At 41.9% G+C, this 19,888-nt stretch overlaps 1 protein-coding gene and 1 pseudogene across 5 annotated transcripts in view; one reads left to right on the top strand and one right to left on the bottom strand.

Annotated features, from left to right (window-relative positions):
- The first annotated feature begins 1,318 nt into the window (after positions 1-1,318).
- LOC133557471 (galactosylgalactosylxylosylprotein 3-beta-glucuronosyltransferase 1-like) lies at positions 1,319-10,375 on the top strand (annotated as a pseudogene).
- A 368-nt stretch (positions 10,376-10,743) lies between these two features.
- Positions 10,744-19,888, bottom strand: part of pnpla7a (patatin-like phospholipase domain containing 7a) — a 123,701-nt gene continuing 114,556 nt past the window's right edge. For all 5 annotated transcript variants that reach the window (XM_061907944.1, XM_061907943.1, XM_061907940.1 and 2 more), the window contains one exon: positions 10,744-17,686. Coding sequence is in view for 4 of the 5 variants with exons in the window: in XM_061907940.1 (XP_061763924.1) it covers positions 17,570-17,686 (117 nt within the window). In the remaining variant the exon portion in view is untranslated. The remainder of the gene's footprint in view (positions 17,687-19,888) is intronic.

Here is a 19,888-nt window from a genome sequence, read left to right as displayed (position 1 = left end):
AATATAAAACATTATCATGCATTTTTATTCCATCCATCTGTTTTCTACCGCACCTGTTCAAGAAGTTGCGTAATGGTAAGAAGTTATTTATTTATTATTGGTTAGTGTGGGGCTTGCCCCTCTGAGGGTTCTTCAAACCACCGAGCACCGAAATGAGAGCCTGTTTCCGGGGTACAATATTGTTTTATTTTTCAATAAGTCTCTCCGTTAGTGTCCAGCAATTGGATTTTTGTCTTTCGTTCTCGCTCGTGCTCTGGCTCCAGCCCCAACCCCGTCTCTCCTACTGGCTGCTGCTTATAAAAGAGCGACAGGTGAATAGATATCAAGGCCCAGCTGGACCATCTACGCACCTGTCGCTGATTTCGAGGCCTGTCCTGGCACAGCCCAGTTCGCTGCAGGCCCGCAGGCCACGCCCCCTCCACAGTTATGTTGGTCTTACTTAAAAATGCACACGTTTAGTTGTGTTCAGTTATAAGAAAAATATTATATGGCTCTTACGGAAATACTTTTTGAAATATTTGGCTTTTTGGCTCTCTCAGCCAAAAAAGGTTCCCCACCCCTGCACTAGGGCCTATTTAGTGTTGCCAATCAAACTAACCCCAGGTGAATGTCCTACAAAGTGGGAGGCACCCACGCAGTCACGGGCATCCATCCATTTTTTACCGCTTATTCCCTTTTGGGGTCGCTGGCGCCTATCTCAGCTACAATCGGGCAGAAGGCGGGGTACACCCTGGACAAGTCGCCACCTCATCGCAGGGCCAACACAGATAGACAGACAACATTCACACTCACATTCACACACTAGGGACCATTTAGTGTTGCCAATCAACTTATCCCCAGGTGCATGTCTTTGGAAGTGGGAGGAAGCCAGAGTACCCGGAAGGAACCCACGCATTCACGGGCAGATCAAGCAAACTCCACACAGAAAGACCCCCAGCCCGGGGATCGAACCCAGGACCTTCGCATTGTGAGGCACATGCCCTAACCCCTGTTAAGTCTGGACTGAGGTTACAAGAACTGAACAGTGTTGACAAATGTTCTTTGATCTGCTGTGGCCTCTTTGTTCTCCCCAGTCACTCACAGACTTGCGTCACAGAAATCCTACGCAGTAAATTGTATATTGAGTTTGTTTTGCTTGAGTTTTATTTTGTGTGTCCTGTAGACTTCCTGTGCGCAAACCTGAGAGGGATTGGTGCCAAGAAGCCCTGCCACAAAAGCTGGCTTAACCCGCTTCAAGTTTGGTGCCAAGTCCTCAGTCAACTCTGCCTCAACGTCATTGAAATGCAACCCGGCAATTAAGTTCATTGACTGTGGGGTGGACAGTCTGCATTCATTGCGCTTCTCGTCTATGGATGTTCGGATTCATCCAGGTCCTTCAATCCATCAAAACTGGACTGTTTGGTTTGTCTCAGAAGATGTTTATCCTCTCATCCAAGTAGGCGTCATCAGTTAAGGCTCATGGACATTTTAGACGTGATTGGTCAAACCTAGTCCAGAAGCTGGTGCCAAAACTTAAACTATTTACACTTCAACACAAGGAGGGCGTGCCCTGCAGAGACGGTTCCGCCCTGTATCAGGTCTATCTGGAAACCCCGGGCGAAGGATTCACTAATACGACAACCCAGTGCACTTCAAAGCAAGCAACACCCTGAGACAGAGACTGGTGCATCCTAAAGACCGGACACCCTACACCCTCAAATACAATCTGGTGTATGCTGCCCACATCTGCAGCCCCTTCCAAAGGTTTTTGCATTTTTTCTCATTTGGGGTTTTTCCTTGTTCGGATGTTAGTTTCAGATGGTTGGTGGTTTGTGTAGCCCTTTGAGGTGCTGGTGATTAAAGGCTATATAAATAAGCTTTGATTGATACTGATGAATGCACTGATTCATATATTCGGGAAACGAAACAACTACTAAGACATGGCACAGCATAGTCTTCAGGCCAAAGACTCGGCGGTCTACCTGCACCTCAGGGAGAAACAGCACTCTTTTGACAACAAACATGTACACATTCTGGACGGGGAGCCATCTATGTCAAGGCTGAAAAACCATCCCTGAACCAAGGAGGTGGTCTGCGAGAACCCCTGTCTCCCACATACAACACTGTCGTTTCAACCATTCCTAATAGACTCTGCCATTTAGCCTCCAACAAATACCAGGAGTTAGAAACGTAAGTTATGGGTTAGGGCTAAACCCCACTTGATGAAGGTAGAAAATGTCTACCTCTGGTAAAGTCAGCTGCTTTTTTTAGACACTTCACACCAGGAAGCTTCAACAGCTCAGACGAAGGGTCCGACAAAAGCAGGTAACATTGATCTCTTACTCAAAAGAGTGGCTCCATGGCTCGAATTTAGTCATTAGCTTTTCAATTGAGACAATGAAGATGATTAATTGATTCAGAGATACGAACTGAAGTGCTGGCTGTCCAGAGTCGGGAGCCGGGGTGGACCGCTCGTCTGTGCATCGCTGCTGACCCGTCTCCGCTCGGGATGGTCTTCTGCTGGCCCCACTATGGACTAGACTCTCACTATTATGTTAGATCCACTATGGACTGGACTTTCACAATATTATATCAGACCCACTCGACGTCCTTTGCATTTGGTCTCCCCTAGAGGGTGGGGTTACCCACATTTGCGGTCCTCTCTAAGGTTTCTAATAGTCATTGTCATCGACGTCCCACTGGGTTGTGCATTTTTCCTTGCCCTCATGTGGGCGCTGAACCGCGGATGTCGTTGTGGCTTGTGCAGCCCTTTGAGACACTTGTGATTTAGGGCTATATGAATAAACATTGATTAATTGATTGAACTGAAATGTTATTAATTTATGATTGCTCCGGTGCGATTCACTATTTAATTTAAGAACGCGCACACAAAGCAACACTTGAGGTGACTAAGACGTGTGCATTTTTCCGCGCACGCGCACTAGGTCGCGGGCCTTGGCGGACAGAAGGGGGGAGGGGGTCTTAAATGACCATTGTGGATGTGTGGACAAGGATAAGGTTCGGTGGGATTTACCCTGGATAACCTTAGTGTAGAAGGTACCTTAGAGTAGTGCTTGTGTTGAGCGTTTGCATTGGCAGGGTTGTTCAGACCTTCATCTCTCGATTTTGGGCTACGCACCCCTAGCCCTAGCCCAGGGGTCGGGAACCTTTTTGGCTGAGAGAGCCATGAAAGCCAAATATTTCAAAATGTATTTCCGTGAGATCCATATCATATTTTTTAACACTGAGTACAACTAAATGCGTGCATTTTTAAGTAAGACCAACATTTTTAGAGTATAGTAAGTCTCTTATTCTTTTTAATAACATTGTTATTCTGAAGCTAACCAATAATAGATAAATTGTCATGTCTGTTGATCATGTTTTTGTTTGGCCATGTGCTGTTTGTCCTTTGGACTCTTTAAGTTCCTGTTTTTTCCACTCCCTTGTCTGGTTTCCTTGGTTACTCATTTTGTCCACCTGTCTCTGGTGGACAAAATGCCCGCTCACCTGCTTCCCGAGCACTAATCAGAGGCAGTATTTAAGCTCGTCTTTGCCAGTCAGTCGCCCTGTGCTGACTTGTTTCATGCCTTGCCATAGTTTCGTGCTTCATGCCATGCCAAGTAAGTTTTGTTTGATTTATGTTCTTGGTCTGTTTATGCGTTAGCTTTGTTTTTTAGCCCAAGTTGTGCCTCGGCTGTGAGCGATTTTTGTTTGTATATTTTTTTAGTTAAAATTAAATCGTGTTTTTACCTAAATGCCATGTCCCGAGTAGTCCGTCTGCCTTCCTGGGAGAACGACCCTGCAGCATGCTGCAACCCCCCCCCCATCGTGACATAAAATACTTCTTACCATTAATGCGACTTCTTGAACAGGTGCGGTAGAAAACGGATGGATGCATTTAAATGCATGAGAATTTTTTGAATTTTGCACGTTATTTTTAGCACTGGGATTACCAGCAAAATTATTCATAATTATCGCGTTAAGCAATGTCAGCTAAGATTTATCTGAGAGCCAGATGCAGTCATCAAAAGAGCCACATCTGGCTCTAAAGCCATAGGTTCCCTACCCCTGCCCTAGCCTATCCAACGACCTTTCAGCTCTCTCTAGACCGAAGAACCAGCAGTTGTAACAGTTGGCCTTACTTGTCCTCATTAGGACGGCGGGGCAATTTGGGGGGCTAAATTGTGGCAGGATGAAATTCTCCACCATTGCATCACAATTTACTTAGTGTGTGTTTTTACTTACCCTTTGGCATGTTGTGTCCTCATTCCGTCAGTCGACCTATACATCATCCGAGAAGTGACCATGTTTTCTCCAAAACAGGTAGGAACAGAAGTCAACGTTGGACAAAGGAGCAGGAGACAATCATAGGCGAAAAAAGAAGTGACAAAGACATAAGAGGACTTACATCAAAATACTGCCTCCTCACCCACACACTCCTGACTCTGCGGGGAGGCACATGGCCTGAGCTGGCGGCCATCCCTCCGGCCCTTCTTGGCAGAGGCATAGTGTGGCGACCCTCCTCCACCCTTCCTGGACCCGCAGATGCTGGTTCGTCACACCTCTTATCTTCTCTATTCCTCAGTCGATATATCCGAGCTCATGCACACCGGTGTTATTTTTTATTCCCTTGTACCCAATTAAATAAACTTTTCTTCACTTCGCTCACTGTCTCGCTGTAACCTCTGAAAAGTATATTTTCTTGTCCTTTGGTTCTTAGTTCGGTGTGATGTGTGTTGCTTACCTGCAGGTATTGACTGGGGTCTACTGCGGAGATGTTGAGGAGAGGACACATTCTTGCCACTCTGTTCTTTTTGCTGCCTTGGGCATTACTGCTCAGCAGTGTTTGGAACCGCAACACTGTCGGTCTTCAAGATAGACGACGAGGTAAGAAAGCACAGAGTAGAGTAGTATAAGGCCAACTTGTTAAGGGATTCGAGCAGGGGGTCATCGGGAGGTTACGGAGAGTCAAAGGAGTGGGCAGGCACATGGCCTGAACGGGTGGCCATCCCTCCCGCCCTTCTTTTGCAGGGGCATGGTTTGGCGACCCTCCTCCACCCTTCCTTGGCCTCCTCTGTAGTTTTTAAGAGATCCGCCATATTTGTAGTTCTTCTACCGGAAATAGGTCATAATGATTTACCATCCCCATTTTAGAACCGTAGGTATTAACGACCCAAATGGGGCTGCAAACCAAATCATGTTTAGGCCCACAAAACTCCCAGGCAACATGGATCTCCTAGCTCCCAATCGCCCCCACTTCTCAGTGTGGCGAGTCAAAGTGCTGCAAGAGGTTCTTTAAAGTCTGATCGTCAAAAAAAAAACAACGATGTCACATGTACACTAAACAGACTGTCGATACTACAGCGTACAAATGAGTAATTCAGAGAGTAAAATCATTATTTTGGTGACACCAGATCCGGCAGGCAAGTTTGACGACCCGTTAGACACAGAGAGGATGAGTAATCACATGAAAGTCATGCCCGGATTTACTAAAGGTTGGTGTGTATTAAAACTACCGCAAACTTGACAGCCCCATAGCCCATTAAATGAATAAATGGGCAAAATAAGGAGCACAATCCTTTTAGCGTGTCTGTCCATTTTCTCCATCTATCCATCCATTTCCCTCCGCTTATCCGAGGTCGGGTCGCGTGGGCAGCAGTCTAACCAGGGAAGCCCAGATTTCCCTCTCCCCAACAAATTGTCCAGCTCCTCCCGGGGGATCCCGAGGAATTCCCAGGCCAGCCGGGAGACATAGTCTTCCCAATGTGTCCTGGGTCTTCCCCGTGGCCTCCTACCGGTCGGACGTGCCCTAAACACCTCCCTAGGGAGGCGTTCGGGTGGCATCCTGACCAGATGCCCTAACCACCTCATCTGGCTCCTCTCAATGTGGAGGAGCAGTGGCTTTGCTTTGAGCTCCTCCCAGATGACAGAGCTTCTCACCCTATCTCTAAGGGAGACACCCGCCACCCGGCGGAGGAAACTCATTTTGGCCGCTTGCACCCGAAAGCTTGTCTTTTCGGTCATAACCCAAAGCTCATGACCATAGGTGAGGATGGGAACATAGATCAACCAGTAAATTGAGAGCTTTGCCTTCCGGCTCGGCTCCTTCTTCACCACAACGGATCAATACAGCGTCCGCATTACTGAAGACGCCGCACCGATCCCCCAATCGATCTCACGATCCACTCTTCCCTTACTCGTAAACAAGACTCCGAAGTACTTGAACTCCTCCACATGGGGCAAGATCTCCTCCCCAACCCGGAAATGGCATTCGACCCTTTTCTGGGCGAGAACCATGGACTCGCACTTGGAGGTACTGATTCTCTGTCCAGTTACTTGTGTTTCCAAATAAGGGATGATTCCGTTTTTCAAGGGACGGTTGGCAACCCGAGTCCTTTGCATAATTTCAAAGCTGTTTGACTACAGGAGTGGAGGTATTGTGAGAGTGGTTTCAGAGTGGAGGCCGGCCTGGCCACTTCTTGTCTCTCGACCCCCTTGCCTCCCTCTCTTCTCTCACACCCACTGCCTTGTCTGCAGGAGACACAGCTGCACCTCGTTGTGGTTTTAGGAATGGAGGATTTAAGATGGGATCCCTAGGACTCAAGATGGGATTCCCTAGGACTCAAGATGGGATTCCCTAGGACTCAGGACTCCTCTGCTTATTATGTGTCTTGGACCTTTGTTTGATTTAGAAATTTATGTTAGCTTTGCTTTTGGTTCAACTGTTAACTTCACATTTGTTGTATTCAATAATTTCTGGTTCACATTTTACCTCAGTCTCGACTCCGCCTTTGTCGTTACCGTACCAGTATCTACAAGAGTTCTGGGTATCTATAAATCAGTGTTTTGTATTTCTCATGGTTTTCTGACGTAGGACACAGAAGCTATGGCGGTTCCCCCAGCCTGCCATTCATCTACGCCATCACGCCCACCTACGCCCGACCATTACAGAAGGCCGAACTGACTCGTGTGGCCAACACTTTTCTCAATGTGGACAACCTGCATTGGATCGTGGTGGAGGATTCGCAAAACCGGACGCATCTGGTCAGTCGTCTCCTTCGGTCGACAGGACTCCCCTACACCCACCTCAATGTGCCGACGCCTACGTTAATCAAACTCTACGGAAAGGGGACCTTACAAAGAAATATGGCCTTGGAGTGGCTGCGGGAGACCTTCACTGTGAACGAAGGACATCTTGGCGTGGTCTACTTTGCAGACGATGACAACACTTACAGCCTGAAACTGTTTGATGAGGTGATCACACCCAGAATATCAACATAATTTATGGAGAATATTGATTGTTTTACATACTGAAATGTGTAAATACAGTAAAGGAATGAAATGTAAAAATGTACTTTTGCATATATAACTAAAACTAAGAACAAAAGCAGTTTAAAAGAACATACTGAAAGCAGAATTATGTATTACTTCATATGGTCAGGATGCCCCCCAAACGCCTCCCTGGGGAGGTGTTTAGGGCACATCTGACCCACAGGAGACCACTTGGAAGACCCAGGACACGTTAGGGGAGCTATGTCTCCCAACTGGCCTGGGAATGCCTCAGGAATCCCCCAAGAGGAGCTGGATGAAGTGGCTGAGGAGAGGAAAGTCTAGGCTTCTCTACTTAGGCTGCTTCCAATGCAACCCGACCTCAGGTAGTGGAAGAAAATGGATGAAAGGATGGATGGAGGGAATTACTTCATAGCTACTAAAAATAATTGAAATTTGAATGTCAATATTTGACCGATCATAGTGTCAGCTCCACCATGACTGAGAACTGTTGCGGAGATGAAGAACACTTCTTTACGATTCAGCCCTCTGTTGGTTGAATCTTTGTCCAAATGACTATATTAAATGTATGTTTTTATTTAGAAGTATAGGACTTTATTGTCGTTGCACTTAAAAAAGGACAACTACATTAGTTTTCAGTACAACCATCCAAGAGCAGAAATACGACAAAGTTACAGGGGTTTACAGAACAGGAAGACCGATGGGTCGCCAAAGGGGAGGTGCCCCTTATAAAAAAGGAAGGAAAGATAACCGTGGGGGGATGAAGGAAGGAAAAAGCATCTCCCGAACGAAGGCTCAATCCAAATTCTTCCATTTCCTCCTTGTTTTAGGCTCAATTCGAATACCCCTCCCCTGCCCTGGTTTTCGCCCTCCTCTTTGGTTTTGCACGTTCACGCCAATCAACGGGTGTTCGAATTATCCATCAGGTAGGGAGAAGGGCAAAGTATGTCCCTCGAAGCGAAGTAAGCTCGCAGACCTCCCTACACAATCGAGTGCAAGGAGAACGATGGCCGACCAGAAACCCAGAGATCCCGCTTCAGAAACGACAACAAAAGGGTCTGTTTTCTTCCTTAATGAAGACAGGCGGACAAAAGGAGCCCGAACAAAGCCAAACATCTCATGGGGCGGCATTTTGAAAGTAAACGAACGGTTGCCGGATCGGCTTTGTGTCACTGCCAGCAAACAGCGAGGGTTGATGACGTTGCGAGACTCCAGCGACATCCGAATTCTTGGGGAGGTATTTTAAAATGCATTAACATTTCCAGTACTAAATAAATGTAGACTGTGTGGCCCGCACAAAGTCTGCGACTCACTTACCAACAGATGAATTAATTGCCAACAGAGTAAAACCGTATCTGCAGAAAATACGGTTCCCAGACTAACAGCTCACGGCTGACGATAGATTCTCATCGTTCTTTAAAGAGCGCCGTTTGAAAGACTCGATTCACTCGCGAACGTCACATCCCTCTCAGAGACTACGGGCTTCTTTAGGCTACAGCGTAAGTGGTGCTCCTCCCTTGAAAGTAGCCATTGTATCGCTGCTCAACAAGAGCTGTGGTTGCTCCCTTTCAGGAAAACGCTGCCCCTGGTGTTTTGGCAAGCAAGTCACGCGCTTGATCACGTAAACCAGGGGTGTCAAACTCATTTTAGCCCAGGGGCCACATGAAGGAAAGTCTATTCCCAAGTGGGCCGGACTCTAATCTTGAATTGCTTTAGTATAGAGAAGACAAAGAAGCAAGCGGGCAGAAACAGAGAGGGGAGGGGAATGTGACCGCCTTCAAGTACAGAGAGAGAAAGAAGTGTGCATCGAATTCTGAGGTTTGTGCTTACTCAAAGTTTTACGTGCACTTGGACAGAGACTCGACTTGACGGGTTGTCAGCATGACTTCTGTGATCATGAACTGCTTTGAATGTCAAATCGATGAGTGGCCAAATGTTTGTCTCCAACCATGCACCAGATGTGATGGACCAGAACCGTCTCAGTGTGGCCCGTCGCATTCGCGGGACAAATTCTGTACGAGTCCCCCAAAGTAAACGCCATGGGGAAAGTGTACGGCTGGAAGGTTGCACACGACCGGAGGCGACCTTTTGCCATCGACATGGCCGGCTTTGCGGTCAACCTGCAGCTCATCCTGTCAAAGCCTCAGGCTAATTTCGACCTGCACGCAATGGGAGGATACCAGGAGAGCAGTATACTAACGCAGCTGGTCACCCTCCAAGACTTGGAGCCCAAAGCGAATAACTGCACCGAGGTAATGCAAAGCATGCTCACCACCAGCTTGAAATCATACCAATGTTTTGTTCTTCTGACCTGCAGGTCTTGGTGTGGCACACCCGCGCACAAAGTCCAGATCTGAGAAGTGAGTCCAAGAAAGGATTTTCAGACCCCAATATGGAGATATGACATCCATTTTCAGAAACAGGTCATTGACTAAGTATCCGACTATTTTTACCCTGTTTATATTGACATCTATGGAGATAAATTAAAGCCACAAGTTTTGTACCTGGAAATTACAATATCTAAACTTGATGTTAGGTTATGCTTGTTGATGTTCTCATTCAGCAGATTATTGTATTGTCATGGCGTTCAATCCATCACATCTGGACTGTGCAGTTTGTCTCAGAAGACCTTCAACCTCTCAAACAAGTAGACTTCATCAGTTAATGCTCCTAGTATGGTCGGATTTAATTTAGACTTAGATTGACATCAGCGAACCGCTCTTCCACACGTCTGACTTCTGCCCTGAGCAGTGAAAACCGTGATAGGTTTGTGAAAAGATACAACCTTCTCCAAAGTGCAAGAAACCATCGAATGTGAGCCTTTGCCCACTCAAATCGGATACGATGACGAACTGCAGACCGCGATGAGGACGACGAGCATGCAGATGAGCTTCCCTGAGAAATGATTTGGTTATGCAAACCACTTGTCGCAGCAGCTGTCCGGGTGGCTGGGCTCGGACCATCATAGAGGTGCACCTGCTGGATGTGGAGGTCCTGGACTGGTGTGGTTACACGTGGTCTGCGGTTGTAAAGCCGGTTGGATCTACTGCCAAATTCTTAGAAATGCCTTATGGTAGAAAAATAAACATTCAAATCACGGGCAACAGCTCTGGTGGACATTCCTGCAGTTAGCATACCAAATGCACGCTCCCTCAAAACTTGCGACATCTGTGGCATTGTGCTGCGCGATAAAACTGCGCATTTCAGAGTAGCCTTTCATCGCGGGTAACCTAAGGCACACCAGTGCAATCATGTTTAATCAGCACCTTGATGTGCCACACCTGTGAGGTGGGAGGGATTATCTCGGAAAAGAAGAAATGCTCACTAACACAGATTTAGACAGATTTGTGAACAATATTTGAGGAATAGGGGTTGTGACTATTAAAAGTAAATCTTTGAGTCAAAATGGAATCAAAATCAAGTGTTGCATCCACGTCTTTTAGAATAGTTTTTGTACAAACTTCAAAGCCAGGCTTCTGTTTGACTTAATAAAATCACTTTATTGTTTATAAACAAGATGCAACAAGTAAACAAGGTTTGTTAGCATCATAAAGAACACACACAGGATTTTTGTGTGTTTTGTTTCCAACCATCGCGTCAGTGTTCAAAAGTCGCTGTCAAGCATTCAGTCGACATCGATTGTGTTGTGGGAATGTCCCAACATGAGCGGTGGCTAACAGTGGAACCTCTAAAGCTGGGGTGTCCAAAGTGCGGCTCAAGGGCCCGTATCTAATTGTTTAACAGCCCCTGGCCCAATTGTTAGCATTCTGCTATTAACATTTTAGATTTATTTTTGCTAATTTTTGCAGGAATACACCTCAGTGTCAAATATTTTGTTAGCATGCTAATGTTAATATGCTATTATTTTTTGGGCTAATTCAGTCATATTTTGGTACTAAACTCAGGCTAACATTTTAAACATATTTTTCAGGTACATAATTACGGGTAATATATTTTGGTACTTGACACATTACAGTTAGCATCTTGTGCATGCTAACATTAGCATGCAAGATTGTTTACTAATTTTGCAGGAATATACCTCAGCGTCAAATATTTCGTTACTTGGTCGCATGATACCTGATAGCATGCTAATGTTAGTATGCTATTTTTTTAAAAATCTTATTTTGTAGGTATACACTTTAGTTATATTTTAGTATTTGATAAGTGCTAACTTTAACAGGGTAGCATTAAACATATTTTTCAAGGTAAACTGAATTTTGGCACTTGACTGACGTTATAGTTAGCATCTTAGCACGCTAACATTAGCATGTAAGCCTTTTTACTACTTTTCAAGTATACACCTCAGGGTTATGTTTTGTTATTTCATTAAAGCTAACTAAGCATGTTAGCATAATACTATTTTTAGCTCATATTTTTTGTTACATGACGCTGCCTGTCCAGTGTGCTAACTGTTAGCATTTCAGTTTGGCTCTTCAGCATTCACAGGAGATTTCCACCAAAATTGCATTTTAAGTTCTTTGAAAACAAACGTATATCGTACTGGTTTTGAGGGTGAAAACTACCAAATTGGCCCCCACACCCTTTCACGTCAGGGTGTGGCCCTCAGTGGAAAAAGGTTTGGGCACCCCAGTTCTAAAGTCTCTGTATGCGTCCTCATACTCGCTTGTCATTACATTTAGGGGCCACTTTTATGTGAGCTTCTTTTTCAAGTTCTACCTTGGAGGTTCCTCTGGAACTTGGGTAAGGCTATGGGCATCGCAGTACTGTATACTATGAACATGTATTAGTACTTATTTGACGTACACAAAAGTATTAAGACAGTACCTCAACCAAGTAAAATGAAGAAAATGATTTTTTACCAGAAGATGGAAACCGCTTTTGCTCCCCTTATAAAGTGGACTGGATGTCCCAATATTTTTGCCACCCGTTAAAAAATATACATGTATATATATATATATATATATATATTGATATATACCATTTTTAAAAGGACAGTACAATGAATTAGTAACTATAAGTGACCTATGTACATTTATACTGTATAGAAATAGTATGACATGTAAATATCGATCATGAATTGGCATTGAAGTGCACATCTGGAGTGAATAAGAGCTGCTTGTACAGTAACAAATCATCACAGCTACACTCAAGTCAGCCCTATGGACATAATATTGTAGCCAAACTATTTGCAAATGCCTATATCAATCGTAATCCATTAGTCTGTGCACTAATTTGTGTCTATCACAATTTGTGTACATGTAATCACATCCACCTATTTGTGCACTAATTTGTGTGTCTGTATCCCAATTTGTGCACGTGTAATCCGGTCCACCTATTTGTGCACTAGTTTATGTGTCTGGATCTCAATTCGTGTGCGTGTATCCCATACCTATTTGTGCACTAATTTGTGTGTCTGGATCTTAATTTGTGTATGTGTAATCCTTTCCAGGTGTCTGTGCACTAATTTGTGTGGCTGTATCTCAATTTGTGTACGTGTGTAATCCGATCCACGTATCTGTATCTCAATTTGTGCACATGTAATTTGATCCACCTATTTGTGCACTAATTTGTGTCTGTAACTCAATTTGTGTACGTGTAATCCGATCCAGGTGTCTGTGCACTAATTTGTGTGTCTGTATCTCAATTTGTGTATGTGTGTAATCCGATCCACGTATCTGTATCTCAATTTGTGCACATGTAATTTGATCCACCTATTTGTGCACTAATTTGTGTCTGTAACTCAATTTGTGTGCGTGTAATCCGATCCACGTGTCTGTGCACCAATTTGTGTGTCTGTAGCAATTTGTATACGTGTAATCCCATCCACGTGTCTGTGCACTCATTTGTATCTGTATCAATTTGTGTACGTGTAATCCCATCCATGTGTCTGTGCACTAATTCGTGTGTCTGTATCTCAATTTGTGTACGTGTGTAATCCGATCCACGTAACCGTATCTCAATTTGTGCACATGTAATTTGATCCACCTATTTGTGCACTAATTTGTGTCTGTAACTCAATTTGTGTGCGTGTAATCCGATCCACGTGTCTGTGCACCAATTTGTGTGTCTGTAGCAATTTGTATACGTGTAATCCCATCCGCGTGTCTGTGCACTCATTTGTGTCTGTATCAATTTGTGTACGTGTAATCCCATCCATGTGTCTGTGCACTAATTTGTGTGTCTGTATCAATTTGTGTACGTGTGTAATCCGATCCACGTATCTGTATCTCAATTTGTGCACATGTAATTTGATCCACCTATTTGTGCACTCATTTGTGTCTGTAACTCAATTTGTGTACGTGTAATCCGATCCACGTGTCTGTGCACCAATTTGTGTGTCTGTAGCAATTTGTATACGTGTAATCCCATCCACGTGTCGGTGCACTCATGTGTGTGTCTGTATCAATTTGTGTACGTGTAATCCCATCCATGTGTCTGTGCACCAATTTGTGTGTCTGTAGCAATTTGTGTACGTATGTAATTCGATCCATGTGTCTGTATCTCAATTTGTGCACATGTAATCCGATCCACCTATTTGTGCACTAATTTGTGTCTGTAACTCAATTTGTGTATGTGTAATCCGATCCACGTGTCTGAGCACCAATTTGTGTGTCTGTAGCAATTTGTGTACGTATGTAATTCGATCTACGTGTCTGTGCACTAATTTGTGTGTCTGTATCAATTTGTGTACATGTGTAATCTGATCCACGTGTCTGTATCTCAATTTGTGTACGTGTAATCCGATCCACATGTCTATCTCAATTTGTGCACATGTGATCTGATCCACCTGTCTGTGCAGTTATTTGTGTATGTATCTCAATTTGTGCACATGTAATCCCATTCACACGTCTGTGCACTAATTTGTGTCTGTATCTCAATTTGCGTACGTGTAATTCGATCCACGTCTGTGCACTACTTTTTGTGTCTGTATCAATTTGTGTATGTAATTCAATCTACATGTTTGTATCTCAATTTGTGCACATGTAATCCGATCCACCGGTTCGTGCACTAATTTGTGTGTCTGTATCTCAATCTGTGTGTGTAATCCCATCCACGTGTCTGTGCACAAACTTTTGCATCTGTACCCCAATCTGTGTGTGTGTAATTCAATCTGCTTGTCTGTGCACTAATTTGTGTCTGTATCTCAATTTGTGAACGTGTAATCCAATCCACATGTCTGTGTAATAATTTGTGTGTCCGTACCCCAATCTGACACTCGTGTCTGTGCACTAATTTGTGTTTGTATCCCAATTTGTGAATGTGTAATCCAATCCATCGGTTTATGGACCAATTTGTGTGTCTATCGCAATTTGTGTACGTGTAGTCCCATCCACATGTCTGTGCACTAATTTGCGTGTCCATAATCCGATCTACTTTTCTGTGTACTAATTTGTGTGTCCGTACACCAATCTGTGTGTGTAATCCGATCCACGTGTCCTTATACTAATTTGTGTGTCTGTACAGATTGAGATACAGATAAACAAATTAGTAGACGGACACGTGAATGGGATTACAGACGCAGAGATTGAAATACAGACACACAAATTAGTAGACGGACACGCAAATGGGATTATAGATGCACAGATTGAGATACAGACACACAAATTACTAGACGGAAACGTGAATGGGATTGCAGACACAAAGATTGAGATACAGACACACAAATTAGTAGACGGACACGTGAATGGAATTACAGACGCACAAATTGAAATACAGACACACAAATTAGTAGACGGACCAGTGAATGGGATTACAGGAGCACAGATTGAGATACAAACACAAATTAGTAGACAGATTGAGATACAGACACACAAATTAGTAGACAGACACGTGAATGGGATTACAGACACACCGATTGAGATTAAAACACACAAACTAGTAGACGGACACGTGAATGGGATTATAGATGCACAGATTGAGATACAGACACACAAATTAGTAGACGACGGATTGAGATACAGACTCATAAATTAGTAAACGGACAAATTGAGATACAGACACACAAATTAGTAGACGGACACGAGAATGGGATTACAGACGCACAGATTGAGATACAGACACACAAATTAGTAGCCGGATTGAGATACAGACTCATAAATTAGTAGACGGACAGATTGAAATACAGACACATTATTTAGTAGACAGACACGTGAATGGGATTACAGACGCACAGATTGAAATTAAAACACACAAAATAGACGGACAAATTGAGATACAGAAACACAAATTAGTAGATGGACACATGAACGGGATTACAGACGCACAAATTGAGATACAAACAAACAAATTAGTAGACGACAGATTGAGATACAGACATAAATTAGTAGACGGACACGCAAATGGGATAAAAGATGCACAGATTGAGATACAGACACACAAATTAGTATATGACGGATTGAGATACAGACTCAAATTAGTAGACGGACAGATTGAGATACAGACAAACAAATTAGTAGATGGACAAGTGAATGGGATTACAGATGCACAGATTGCGATACAGACACACAAATTAGTAGACGACGGATTGAGATACGGACTCATAAATAAGTAGACGGACAGATTGAGATACAGACACACACAAATTAGTAGACCGACACGAGAATGGGATTACAGACGCACAGATTGAAATCAAAACACAAAAATTAGACGGACAGATTGAGATACAGACACACAAATTAGTAGATGGACACGTGAATGGGATTACAGACGCATAGATTGAGATACAAACACAAATTAGTAGATGACAGATTGAGATATAGACACAAATTAGTAGACGGACACGCAAATGGGATTACAGACGCACAGATTGAGATAGACACACAAATTAGTATACGACGGATTGAGATACAGACTCAATTAGTAGACGGACAGTTTGAGATACAGACACACAAATTAGTAGACAGACACGTGAATGGGATTACAGACGCACAAATTGAAATTAAAACACACAAATTAGATGGACAGATTGAGATACAGACACACAAATTAGTAGATGGACACGTGAATGGGATTACAGACGCACAGATTGAGATACAAACACACAAATTAGTAGACGACAGATTGATATACAGACACAAATTAGTAGACGGACACGCAAATGGGATTACAGATGCACAGATTGAGATAGACACACAAATTAGTAGACGACAGATTGAGATACAGACATAAATTAGTAGACGGACACGCAAATGGGATAAAAGATGCACAGATTGAGATACAGACACACAAATTAGTATATGACGGATTGAGATACAGACTCAAATTAGTAGACGGACAGATTGAGATACAGACAAACAAATTAGTAGATGGACAAGTGAATGGGATTACAGATGCACGGATTGCGATACAGACACACAAATTAGTAGACGACGGATTGAGATACAGACTCATAAATTAGTAGACGGATTGAGATACAGACACAAATTAGTAGACGAACAAGTGAATGGGATTACAGACGCACAGATTTAATCACAGACACACAGATTCAAACAGACACACAAATTAGTAGACGGATTGAGATACAGACTCAAATTAGTAGACGGACAGATTGAGATACGGACACACAAATTAGTAGACAGACACGTGAATGGGATTACAGACGCACAGATTGAAATTAAAACACACAAATTAGACGGACAGATTGAGATACAGACACACAAATTAGATGAACACGTGAATAGGATTACAGACGCACAGATTGAGGTTGAGATACAGACACACAAATTAGTAGACGACAGATTGCGATAGACACAAATTAGTAGACAGACAAGCAAATGGGATTACAGATTGAGATACAGACACACACGCAAATCGCATTACAGGCACACAGATTGAGATACAGACACAAAAATTAGTAGACGGACACATGAATGGAATTATAGAGGCACAGATTGAGATACAGACACACAAATGAGTGCATGGACATACTGAGATAGGCGTTCGCAAACAGTTCTGCCACACGTCCACACAGCGGTGTAAATTCTCTCTTTGCGTAACAAATAGGGCGTTATGAATGGAAAAGTATCCTGTAATACCACTCCGCTCCTCAGGAGGCAACAGTACGTGTGCAAGGCGCTTGGGTGGTGGCATTAAGGAGGAAGACATCGAGGCTGTTCAGGTGGAATTATTCTAGGACCTAATATGGCACAACACGTTCAAATCATGGCAACTACTTTTTAGCGTCTTACTTTCAAGAAATGGACGGGGTTTTAGACCGCAACGACCTGTTCCAGCCTGGTGATGAATATTCCTTGGCAGGGATTAACTTGTGGTTCTTTCTCTTGCACTGTCTCAATATGAGAAATGGTTGTGATGCACCTGTGCTGTAACTGTAACTGCATCACTTGGACCGTTGACAAAGTACTTCCTGCTCCGCCGAGGTGTTCGGTGGACCTTGTTGGCGTTCGGCGCGGGCGTGGTTGCTGGTTCGATCGCCTCTTCCGTCCAGTTCCTCATCCTGAAGATTAGAGAAATGTTTATCAAAATAAAATTAGACAATTGGCCTTTAGCTACTAAAAATTGTTAACTTTTTAAATTGCCTCAATCGTCCTTTCAGTTCCCTCAGTAAAACTGAACAAAATGTACTGAATTAGTATGTAAATATTGAAAAAAAATTAAGGTTAGAATATAAATAGAACCGTAAATTAACACAGAGAAATAGTGTCGTAATTTACTCTAATAATAACATGTTGTTACATTAATAACAGAAAAACGAAGTGATAATGCTATGAAAATAGTCATATATTGAGCAAAAGTCAAAATGTTAAAGAAAATGTGTGTGATAATATTACAAGTACAGTCTTTTTTTTTAAAAACGGGAGTAATTAAAATTATTTAAAACATGTAGAATTTTTTTTAACAAATATATAAAATATAATTGAAAAAAGATAATAAAATTTTTTGAAAAATAAGAATAAATTGATATGATATAAAAATAAGTAAAGAAATAGATGGCTTAATATTTTAAATACAAATAAAATTTTATGAGGCCACACAATAGCTAAAACGTTTCATTATGCATTCTCATTCATATATTTTTACATTTTCTTCAAGCCAGACAATGTTTTCAGTACAACTGATGGAATCTTTACAACAAAAAAAATCATTGTACTGAAAATATTGTCTGAATAGAAGAAAATTGAAAAGTAGAGTGTAATAATGAAAACTTCACATTTGTTTTATCCTATATGAAAACATAACATGTTCAATATACAATAAAATTATATGAAGTAAATTATAATGGTACTTGTAGTTTATTCCAATTACATTTTCATTTAACTTGGTATATGTAAATTGCATAATTTTTTATTTTTTTAAATCATGTGGATATGAACTAATCATAAATAATAAGTAATAATAATAAGTATAATGTTGAACAGACAGAAATGAAATGATCTTGCTCTCTATAGTTTGTCAATGTGTCCTTATTTCTTTTTTGTATGATTTAAAACAATATTGTTCCTTTTCGCACCTTTTTACACTGATTTTGTTGTAAGCAAAGACATTACTAGTCGATAAAAGATTATACTAGTGTGTAAAATAAGAGTAAAAATAAAAAATAGTAAAAAAAAATAAGATTAAAAAGTCATGACTAATCAAAAAAAGACAATACTAGTGTGTAAAATAAGAACAAAAAGACATGACTAGTCGATTAGAGACAATACTAGTGTGTAGAATAAGAGTAAAAAGGCATGACTAGTCAATAAAAAAACAATACTAATGTAGAATAAGAGTAAAAAGACACGACTAGTTGATAAAAGACAATACTAGAGTGTAGAATAAGAGTAAAAAGTCATGACTAGTCAATAAAAGACAATACTAGTGTGTAGAATAAGAGCAAAAATACATGACTAGTCGATAAAAAAACAATACTAGTGTGTAGAATAACAGTAAAAAGACATGACTAGTCAATAAAAGACAATACTGGTGTGTAGAATAGGAGTAAAAAGACATGGCTAGTCAATAAGACATAATACTAGTGTGTAGAATAAGAGTAAAAATACATGACTTGTCAATAAAAACCAATACTAGTGTGGAGAATAAGAGTAAAAAGACATGACTAGTCAATAAGACATAATACTGGTGCGTAGAATAAGAGTAAAAAGACATGACTAGTCAATAAATGCCAATACTAGTGTGTAGAATAACAGTAAAAAGACATGACTAGTCAATAAGACATAATACTGGTGAGTAGAAAGACACGACTAGTGGATTAGAGACACTACTAGTGAGTAGAATAAGAGTAAAAAGACATGACTAGTCAATAAGACATAATACTAGTGTGGAGAATAAGAGTAAAAAGACATGACTAGTCAATAAGACATAATACTGGTGAGTAGAATAAGAGTAAAATGACATGACTAGTCAATAAAAGGCAATACTAGTGTGTAGAATAAGAGTAAAAAGACATGACTAGTGGATTAGAGACAATACTAGTGAGTAGAATAAGAGTAAAAAGACATGACTAGTCAAAGAGACATAATACTAGTGTGTAGAATAAGAGTAAAAAGACATGACTAGTCAATAAGACATAATACTAGTGTGTAAAATAAGAGTAAAAAGACATGACTAGTGGATTAGAGACACTACTAGTGAGTAGAATAAGAGTAAACAGACATGACTAGTCAATAAGACATAATACTAGTGTGTAGACTAACGG

The sequence above is a fragment of the Nerophis ophidion genome, linkage group LG08, assembly GCF_033978795.1.
Source record: "Nerophis ophidion isolate RoL-2023_Sa linkage group LG08, RoL_Noph_v1.0, whole genome shotgun sequence".
In the NCBI taxonomy this organism is placed as follows: Eukaryota; Metazoa; Chordata; class Actinopteri; order Syngnathiformes; family Syngnathidae; genus Nerophis; species Nerophis ophidion.
The sequence above is the reverse complement of the archived record's forward strand: the minus strand, read 5'-3'. Positions and strand labels throughout refer to the sequence as shown.